The sequence below is a fragment of the Alligator sinensis genome, unplaced genomic scaffold, assembly GCF_000455745.1.
Source record: "Alligator sinensis unplaced genomic scaffold, ASM45574v1 scaffold347_1, whole genome shotgun sequence".
Taxonomy (NCBI): Eukaryota; Metazoa; Chordata; order Crocodylia; family Alligatoridae; genus Alligator; species Alligator sinensis.
The window spans coordinates 3,243,275-3,254,225 of NW_005841922.1; the positions used below are offsets into that span (position 1 = coordinate 3,243,275).

The following is a 10,951-nucleotide window of genomic DNA, read 5'->3' on the forward strand; positions in this document are numbered from 1 at the left end:
TGGAATATTGTATTGAATCCTCATCGCCCATCTCACAAAAAGTTATAGCATAAATACAAAGGGTCCAAAGTCAGACAATAGTGATGAATAAGAATTAAAACAATACAACAGGGACAAATGAAAAAGGAGATATGAATAGAGAATAAAAACATCTGAACAGTTTGGTTTAGAGTGGAGACAGTTGAGAAGAGGCATGAGGAGGATACAGAGTAATTCTGGAGAAGATAAACTGGGCATTTCTATTTACCCTTTGTTATCACAAGGCCAAAGGAAGAGCCAATAAAGATGAATATTTCAAGCTGTTCAAAATAAATGCGTTTTTCAAAAACAGTCAATAAATACTTAGAATAAAATACACTGCCACAGAATACCATTGAGGCAAAGAGATTAACAGGATTCTAAACATTAGCCTAAGGTACATGTACATTTGGAGCTACAATAGCTTCGATAAGATGCATGTATGTATGGCCCATATTATATTTAAGACATGATTAACCAGTTAATCATGTCTTATGTTGTTATCCAGCCATATGTTAATACAATTAATGGCATCATAGAACAAGGAATAAGCCATAAAGTTCTTACACAAAATATGCGCAATAACTTTGTGTCTGGTTCTTATCACACCATTAACTGAATGTTTTGCCAGAGTGGGGCTCCCACACTTGGGAGCCCAAATCAGCTGGGGGCTCCCAGCAGTGGCAGCACATGGTAAACCTCTGTGGCTGGGAGCCCCAGCAGCTGACGGGGCTGCCACTTGCCAGCAATGGGAGCATGCTACTTGTGGCCTGGCTGGAAATGCAACTGTGGGGATCCTGCATCAGATTCTATCATACCTTCACTTGCACATCTGCTAAGGGCCCATGAAACATATAACTTTCTTGGCATGGACTGATAGTAACAAATCTTGTCTCTTGGGTAGATTATTTTGAAATTTTCTGTACAGAGGTTTCTTTCATCTTCATTTGGTACCTATCATTAGTGGAGACCGCTGATGGACTATTGGCCTAATGTGGTATTACAGTTCTTTTGACCTAAATTATATACATAGAATTGACTTGCTCCTGTTTAGTACAGTCTTAACATTCTTAACAGTTTGTACCTGGGTGGACAATCCTTTTCACTGCATTTCTTTTGTCGTCCATTTGGTTGCATCTCTGGGTCACAGAACGTGTTTTTGATCACACCACTCCCCTTTCTCACACAGTGGGCAATCTGTCGCCTAATACCTGTGAGAGAGAGATTTTTCTATGTATATTAAATTTTTAAAATTTTCTGCTGAGTTCCAAATGACAGGGATTCTTTTGGCATCCAACACCCATTCCAGTAGCAAGCAACATCTGCAATTATCAAAACATAAAGGAAAAAAAGAAACAAAGCTGAAGAGAAACACTTGTGCTATACTTTGTTTTCTAAACAGGAGGAATACTTCTTCCTAATTTATTATGTTCTTGATAACATTGGAAGAAGAAAAGGCATATCTCAGTGCCTGACATATCTGAATCACTGGAGGATGGGACACAACTCACAGATTTACAAAAAGTATTTATGTTCTTTAAAAGAGGTTTCAGCCACAAAAGAGATAATAAAGGCTCATCTACTCACTGAGACAGACAAATGTAATGTCTGCTTCTTAAGCTGAATGCTACATATCTGTTGTTTGCCCTTAGTTCCCTTGTGCTGATATGAGGTTCAGGATGAACAATCTCAAAAATGTTCTCCCCTGAAAGCAATGAGCACTTTGTGAGGTAGGAAATGAACTGCATAAAGACCTTCATGAGAACCCCAGCAGTGCCCAGCCTGCAATAACTGCAATATGAAAAACCCACACACTCACATCACCAATCATCTCTTTACTCCTTGTGGAAATTAGTACACATACTAGCCACTCTGATGAGGTCCAATTGAGCTAAATGCATGTACCACCACAGCATACCTAATTTCTAACACGTATTAAGAAAGCTGAGTAAAACCAGCTTCCCTGGCTAGTACTAAGTCAGGCAGCAGTATTTTAGCCTTTGGTCAAATTGTGAGCAGGTAATAAGAGGCTCTGCTGAATTAATAAGCTCAGCTGACAAGTTAATAAGCAGTTTTCTTTACTGCAGTTAACTCATTAGCCTCCTAACCACCACCTATGTACACTGGAGTCCCCTTAAGACACACGAATATCTAGTTTTTCTGAAGCACGAGGGAAGATTCACATTGTATTAGAAAAGATGTATAGGAATAATTCCACATGGACTGTCCACAGGTGAGAGTAAATGCAGATTGCAATCAGGTTATCAAAGCCAGGTTCTAGAGCTCAACCTGGACTTTTTACTCTGCTCTCTGGAAAAGCCAGCTAAGGCAAAAAGGCACAGAGAAGACAGAAATGGAGGTTTCAGCCAGACTTCTGTTCTGTTCTGTTCTTTTTAGTGCTGTGTGAATTGCAGCTTTGGTTTGTATTTGAAATTGCGCACTCCACCACGAAGAGAGAAACACTCACAATTAATCAATAGAGACATTCCAGACCTACATATACTCCTGCCACTCAGTAATAATCCTACTCAGGCAAACTCTCACCCTATCAATTAACAGACAACAATTAGAATCAGAGGACTCTGTTGCTCACATCTAAATCTAAAGAAAGAAAGGCTCTAGAGACTATGGGCATGTGTAGATAAACTGGGGGCCCTAAATTGAAGTGGTAGGGTTTTAAAAATACTGGATCAATTTAGGGTAAAGTAAACCCCCGTGTCATGTACACCCATGTCTTACCTGCCTCTCCGGCGGCAGGGAGGGGAGGGCAAGCTGCCAGCGGGCAGAGTACTCCCTGGGCTGGGAGTGGGGTTAGGGTGGTTGGTGCTTCTCTCTGCGGCAGCAGTGGCTCCCCTCCAGGCAGCACGCACTCTCAGGTACCCGGCTCGGGCGGGCCAGGTGGGCACTGCAGCCGTGGAGGGAAGGACCGAGTCCCTGCACAGCTCAGGCAGGCTCCAGGAGAAAAAAACAAAACAAAACAAAAGATCAGGTTTGCCGCTTTTTTTTTTTTTGTCCTTCAGCGGAGCCTGCCTTCCTGGGCTGCTGCCAGGCTGCCTGCATGGGCTGCCTGCACAGCCGCTGAGCCACACAGAGCCTGGTGCTTCACTCTATGGCTGTATGGCAGCAAACTAAAACTCCTCGGAGGTGTTTAGTTTGCTGTGCCCCAAAGCCATTTAAGGTGCATTACAGCGCCAAATGTGCTACTGTGGCTGGAATTAAAGTGCAATATGCTGCTGACGTGTGCAAACACCAACACCATTAAAGCAGTGCAAAAGCATTTAACCTGCTTTAAAGTGTCACGTAAACATGCCCCTCATTTTGTCTACACATGCCCTATCTGTATTAGGGATTTTTGCAATAGTGCTACCCTGATATAGACACCCTGATGCAAATCCCCAGTGCAGATGTGCTACAGCAAAGTAGCCTGCATTGGTACAACTACCAATAATAACTAGGACAAAATATCCCAAATATACATCAGCCCTAAGAGAGCCTCACTGTTATAGAGAGATGGGCTGTAGGTAACTTTCAGATCCTTTGGCGGAGGGAAGGGGTGTTCTCCATACAACTGCATTATTAACATGGACAGGTATGCCTTTGGACAGATGGCAAGCCTTACTATCTTAGCACATACCTAGGCAGGAGTAGACAATGTCCTCACTGAGATGATACAATACCTAGGACCCCTTGCAAGGCACTGGCTCCTTGATCTATTCAATGCATGCATGATGAGTACACAAATACCATCAGTATAGAGGAAGTCAAGAGACATAGCTCTGCCCAAATCAGGGAAAGACCTTTCATCATCAAAAAGTTATGGACTGATTTCCCTCCTCAGCATCACCTACAAACTCTACGAACATCTTATCCTGCAACAAATGTCATTCTTGGTAGGTTCCAAACTTACATGAGTCCAAACGGATTTTAGAGCAGGTCAATCCTAGGAACACTAACCACTAAATCTTACACAGCATAATGAAGATGGTTTCCAACAGAAGTTGATAACCAGCACAGTGTTTGTTGATCTGCTGCATACAATACTGTCCAACACCGCATGATCATGATCCACAGACTGTACCTTATGACTGATGACTGAAATTGAAGCCAGACCATCCATAACCTCTTGGAGAACAGGCACATCTACATGAAACAGAATGGCCAGAAAAGTAGATAGCACTCCCAAAAAAAAGGCTTACCACAATGTGGTGTGCTCACCCCACTTTTATTCAACATCTACATAAACAATCAGCCAAGTGTCAGCATTTCATCTAAGCAGATGATCTCTGCATTACCATGTAGCAGAAGAATTCTGAGGACACAAACAAGATCCTGGAGAGGGCACTGAATGAGATGTCAGATTATTACCTAAGTAATCTCAAACTCAACCCTAGCACAACCCAAATCTGCTCTTTCCATCTGAGGAACCAGAGTGGAGAAAAACACCTGACTGTCACCTAGGCTGACCAGTCTCAAACATCAGAAACATCTGGTCTACTTAGGGGTAACACTGGACTGTACACTTTGTTACAAAAAGCTCATTTTAGATACCAAAGCCAAAGTCAACACATGAAACAACATTCTGCCTAAACTCACAATTTCCAAGCGGGGAGCACATCCATCTACCCTACACAGTACTGCCTTAGCATTTTGTTTCTCTGTGGCTGAATATGCCTGCACCACCTCGGGATGCTAAAGTCACAGAAAACATATTGACACCACCCTAAATGATACATGCAGAATTAAAACAGGCTGCCTAAAACCCATCCCGGTTCCCTGCCTATACTCACTATCCAACATAGTGTCCCCTTACATCAGAAGGAAAGTAGCAGGTGACATCGACTGGCAGGTACAAGAGTCAGGCGACTACCACCCACTACAAAGACATCAACCAGTGCACCATAGTTTCTCATTGAGAAATAACTTTTTGTCCTCTACCACACCATTGACCACATCATCAGAATCAGCCAGAACTACCCTCTGGCAAAAAGAATGGGAGAAACTAGGTGACAAAGCTGTTGAATGGAGCTGGCGAAGAATTACCCGCAGTGAGAATTTAGCATTTGGCTCCAACTACAAATGGGACACATGGCACAGCCTCAACAGATTCTCATGAAATCTTTTGCATGAAATCATGGGCCTTTACACAACTGACTGATGTGTTTGTCAGGAGAAGTAAACCATGAATCATCTCCTGAGATGCCCTGTAGTACCACAATGCACCCCACAAGATCTGGCAACACCAACACCAGAAGCAGTGGCCTGGGCAGAATATCTGGAATAGACCATATAGAAAGGTTGGATTGGAGGCACAATGAAGAAGACCTAGGCATTACGTTGTATTACTGTGACTTCTAGCCTTCCCTGTGTAAGCGTGTTTAAGTAGTTAGAACAGTGTATCTTACTATGAGGTCAGAAATAAGTGGTAGGGGGTTTTAGATAAAAAGATTTAAATAAAAATTGTGCATGGGACAATTCTTTCTTCACATTTTAACTTCTTATGTCATGAGTTGTCATGCATTCCTTTACTAGGCTACACACAAAGCTAGGTGTGAATTGAAACCTGTTAATAAAACATAATAAGCACCCTGTAAATATTAAAGCTATGGGAAACAAATGGCAGTTTCCACTGATTTCCCAATTTAATTTATCATATTTCACATCATAAGACATTTTAGGTACAATGTTCCCTGTGTTTCACATAAGAATTCTGGATATTTTGCATCAAGGAATTTCACAGCTTTCAATTTCAAATTCTCTCTGAAACGTGGCAAAATGATGTATAAGGCTGAATACAGAAAAGACAGGATACAACTGGACAGCCAAAGGAGAAGCATCCAAATGGTGGTTCTGGTAGAACAGTTCTTGGGAGGGGGCCCACAAAAGAAAGAAATCAGCCATAGTTGAAAAATTCAACAGAAAATGCTAAACCTTTTCATCAGTATCTGACTCTTACTAGATAATTTAATAGAAAATGAAATTGCTAGATAAAGGAACAATAAGATAAGTTAAAAAATCAATCATGATGCAATTCCTATCAGTTTTAGAGGAATTTTGAGCTTACTAAGTTTAGGACTGTGTGAGATGATGGCCTTCAATAGCAGAAAACTAGACAATAAGACCCAGAATGCTCCTTCAAGTCCCATATTCATTTCTAGAACCTTCTTATGTCTCTACAGACCTTTATTGATTTTATTCTTAATTAGTTTTCAAGGCGCTTCCAAAACAATGTTTAGTTTTTGCTTTGCTAACCCAGTTGGAATGGTTAGCAAACATTAGTCAGTTGTAAAGTTAATAGAAACTTCTTGCTCTATTTTTCAAATTCACAATCTTTCTGCTTTAATTTCCAAATAAATCAAATATGAATTATTCTCCTATGCTGAATTATTTAGCATAGTTTCAGCTGCTGTAATGCATTTTAGAGCAGGAGTCCAGTGATAAGGCAACCTCTATAAACATTCATAGAAGCCTTGTTTACAGTGAATATGCGCTTATCATTATTCACTGATCATGGGTATAAGTAAACTCATCTATTTGAATTTTCAATCATACAACTACCATTCTTAATAAGAGATAGAAGTAGGTTCATATTATGATTGCAGAATCTGGGAAAGGTCTGGAGATGTTGGATATTAAGGTAGGCATTGGTGCCTACTCTCTTCATCACAGATGTGCAAACTTAATTTTGAAATCAGAGGTGGCAAATCGGTGCAAATGAATGCAGTATAGTTACTTTTTTAAACAAAATGTTCATATCTGGTAGCTTTAATATCTATTACAGAGGAAGTCAGTCAAAATCCCCCCCTCCTGCTGAACCTGGCCTATTGAACACTTAGGTACACAAGCAACTTGAAAGCACAGGAGTCCAAATGAAGTCACAGGCTTACAGTTGCACATATTACTAAAATGTATAGTTAAATGGGACCTCTAAAATTCTCCATGGTTAGCAGAGGTGTTGTTTCCCTCAACTATTCTCACTTGATTGGTGCTAACAACCGTGGCTACTTTACCAGCTAACTGAATAAGGTACAACACTGCATAATTTCAGATTAACTCAGCTAACTACCTCTCTCGGTTACTCTATGTTAGCAGTGTTTTGAGATCACACAGGTAGACACCAAGATAGCTGACTAAGCATATGGTGCTGTACTTTGGACACGGGTGAATCTATTGGGCAGTTGTCGCAAGGGTCTGATCACCACTGTAGAGACTTCTCTGTATATTCTGAGGCTGCTTTAGCAACAGAACGGTCCTCTGCTTGGAGACACTTTCCACTGTTGCTAAAGTACCCTCCATCTTACACCCACCCATTTGGGCCCCACTGAGTGCTCACTAAATTTTTGGAAAAAACACTGGTTTACTGTTTTTTAGGCTCTCTCTGCCTTAACACCTTTATTCCTGAATACAGAAAAGATGCACAGAGGCAGCTGAGACAACTGTGCAAATCTGTTTTTTCATTTAGGAGTCACATGTTGGTGCCTAAATGCACCAATGTGTGTGAACAAAACCTGTTTGTTGCACCTGTTCATGAAAAATCAAACACTGCATGAATGTGGTAAGATCAAACAATGATTTGGATTTACAGATATGTTCAAAAGTTTCCCTCACTCTGCCTATTTCAATTCAAACCTGACTACGTTTTATGGATGAATGTAAGTCAGACTTCACGCCCATTCCTTCTTGATTTCTTTGCCTCATTTGCCAACTAGAGTAACAAGAGTAATGTAACAGGAAGTGCAGATTTAGATGCAAGATGGATATACATCTGTTCCTAAGTATCCTGAACACTTCCTCTGAAAGTGCCATCAATGCTAAAACTGAAAATACAGATAGATTTGTAGAGCCTGAATTTCAGGGCAGCGGTGTACAATATATATGCAAAACTGCATGTGATTGCATATCTAATCTGAATATACATGTGTCATGATTGTACATACAAATCTGGCATTTTGAAGAAGTTCCACCTGGCTATTTCAATAAACAAATAATCATACTAATTGCATACACATATTACATGCATAATTAGGAAGGCATCCTAATCACCAATGAATAGGAAAATCAGTATCTAAATCCATAAAGAAAGCACAATGATTTTATAAACCAGTCATAACTTTTGGACTCAGCTTTGTTCTCAGCTAAATAAGGACACCTAGAAGTACATTTGTAGTACTGAAAAGGGATTAGGCGAGCACATACCAATTAACCCCAACAAGAACCTTGCAGTTTAATCCCTTTGTAAAGCTTTGAAAATGTGTCACTTGCTTGTTATTATCTATGGAGAAATACATTTCTGCATGCTTCTTAATACTCCCTTTTAACTAAGGGGCTAACGTGCACTTTTTGTTACATCTCCTTCTTTAGTGGCAAGTTTCAGAAACAGGATTACAGCCTTTAGAAAGGTCAACAGGTCACAGTAGCATTTTTTTTACTCAACCATTATTTAAAGAAGGAATGAGATAGGCAGCCAAGAAAAAGCTCAGTAAAGGATTTTATGCTTTGTTATAGGAAGAATAATGTACTGTTAATGGAGTTGTATGGCCTCTTGGCATTAGGTGCCTCTTGGCAATAGGTGCCTCTTGGCAATAGGTGTTGGGTGGACTGCAGTCTGGGCTGACCAGAGGATTGATGTGTTGGAAGTATTGAAGTGTGTGAGAACTGCTGTTTGAAGGATATATGTTAGTTTGTTGCACACCATGACTGGTAAGCAGAAATCTTTTGTTTCAGTTTTAACTGCCCCGCCTGGCAGTAAGGATGCGACAGTGTTACAGTAAGTAACCTTATTTGTTATTTCTCTTGCTGCTGTGACTTTGCAGGCTTTGTTTGCCAGAACTATTTTTTATTTTATTTCATTATTTATAAGCCTGGCATCATTTACTAGCTGCAAAACTTCTTGCACTAGATATTTTAACAGATTTGAATGCAGACATACGAAAGAGAGAAGGAAAAAAGAAACAGTGGCAGCTTCTGGAACTCAGAAGTCTAAATACATTTTCATTCTAAACACACTTCTTGCTCCCTCTCACTCTCGGGGAATAAACTCTGCACAAAGATTTCTCAAATGGCATCAAGCCTGACTGCCAGAGGAAAATAGTGACTTTTGGGTGACAGCTTTTCTCTCTCAGGTTATGTTGTTGCAGACTCATATAAACTAGATAAATCAATAATGAGGAGGAATGACCAGCAAAACTCAGGAAATGTTCAGCTTCTTTTTCTGTATTGCAGTTCAATTGCTGAAAGGCAATAGCACAGGACTGGTTTAGCCATTCCCAACCCACGTAACTAACTGCTGCCACAACTTTCCTCTGCCCAAGCTGTGGGAAGCAGAACAGGCCCATGCTCGTGCCTGATCTTGATAATGATGATTATTAATCAAGATCTGATCCAAGCCCCAGTGAAATCAAAAGGAGGTATTCCCCTCATTTCAAATGGGTTTTGCATCAATTACCAGGCAGCTAATAGCTTTAGTAAAAGAGAACCAGCTATAATCTCATCCCATCTGGGATGCCAAACAAAGCTGGTTCACATATATGGGGTAGGGAGAGGACAGAATCATAGAAAAATAGGGCTGGATGGGTCATCTAGTCCAACCATCTGCTTGAGGCAGGATCATCCCTTTCCACACCACTGCATACAAGTGCTTGTCTAACCTAGTCCTAAAACAACATAGTCAACCCTGTCACACAATTACAAGGCACATTGCCCCAAAACACCAAAAGCAACATAAACTGCCACAGGTAAAGGGAGACAAATGCTATCCGTGTCCTGACAGTGCAAGGGTTCATAGATTTCATAGATTTCATAGATTTCTAGGGTTGGAAGGGACCTATTATATCATCGAGTCCATGTTTTTTGCTCTGTGCAGGCAAAAGCGTTGGGGGTCAAGTAATTCCAGGCAGGTGCTTGTCTAATCTCCTTTTGAACACCTCCAAGGTAGGGGAAAGCACCACCTCCCCTGGAAGTCCATTCCATATTTGGCAACCCTCACTGTAAAGAATTTCTTCCTGATGTCTAATCTAAATCTACTCTCCTTCACTTTATGGCCGTTGTTTCCAGTAACCCCAAGGGGCACCCTGGTAAACAGAGTAACCCCTATTCCCTGCTGCCCCCTCCCCCCCCCCCCCTAATGAGTTTGAAGCCAGCCACAAGATCAACTCTCAGCCTTTTCTTGCGAAAGCTGAAGAGATTCAGGTCCCTCAGTCTGTCTTCATAGGGTCTTCCTGGCAGGCCCTCACCCATACAAGTAGCCCTCCTCTGAACCCTTTCCAGGTTATCCACATCCTTCTTGAAGTGCAGTGCCCAAATCTGGACACAGTACTCCAGTTGGGGCCTCACCAATGCCGCATAAAGGGGAAGTATCACCTCCCTAGACCTGCTTGTGATGCACCTACTAATGCAAGACAGAGTGCTGTTAGTCTTATTACCCCATCACGCTGGCGACTCATGTTCATTTTTGTGTCAACCAGGACTCCGAGATCTCTTTTCACTGTTGTGGTGCTCAGAATGGTACCCCGCAGTCTAATCGGTGTGTTGGAGAGTCTTTCTTCCCAGGTGCAGCACCTTGCATTTATCCTTGTTGAATTGCATCCTATTCTGATCTGCCCACTTCCCCAGTCTGTCCAAATCCACCTGAATTCGCTCCTTACCCTCTAGTGTGTTTACTGTACCCCATAGTTTGGTGTCATCTACGAATTTGGACAGAGTGCTTTCAAAACCCTCATCCAAATCACTGAAGATATTGAACAGTACTGGTTCAAGGACAGAGCCTTGGGAGACACCACTGCCCACATCTCTCCAGGTAGAAACTGACCCATCCACCGCCACTCTCTGGGTGCATCCCATAAGCCAGTTTTCCACCCACCTGACTGTGAAAAAATCCACGTGAGAGATCCAAGGAGGAGAGCCCTACCTTCACTCTATAGCAAGACAGCCCCCCCCC

At 41.5% G+C, this 10,951-nt stretch overlaps 1 protein-coding gene across 1 annotated transcript in view; it reads right to left on the minus strand.

Annotated features, from left to right (window-relative positions):
• ADAMTS12 (ADAM metallopeptidase with thrombospondin type 1 motif 12) overlaps nucleotides 1–10,951 on the minus strand; it is a 365,944-nt gene that overhangs the window by 45,832 nt on the left and 309,161 nt on the right. The window contains exon 17 of the mRNA XM_025198488.1: nucleotides 1,103–1,229. Coding sequence (XP_025054273.1) covers nucleotides 1,103–1,229 — 127 coding nt within the window. The remainder of the gene's footprint in view (nucleotides 1–1,102; nucleotides 1,230–10,951) is intronic.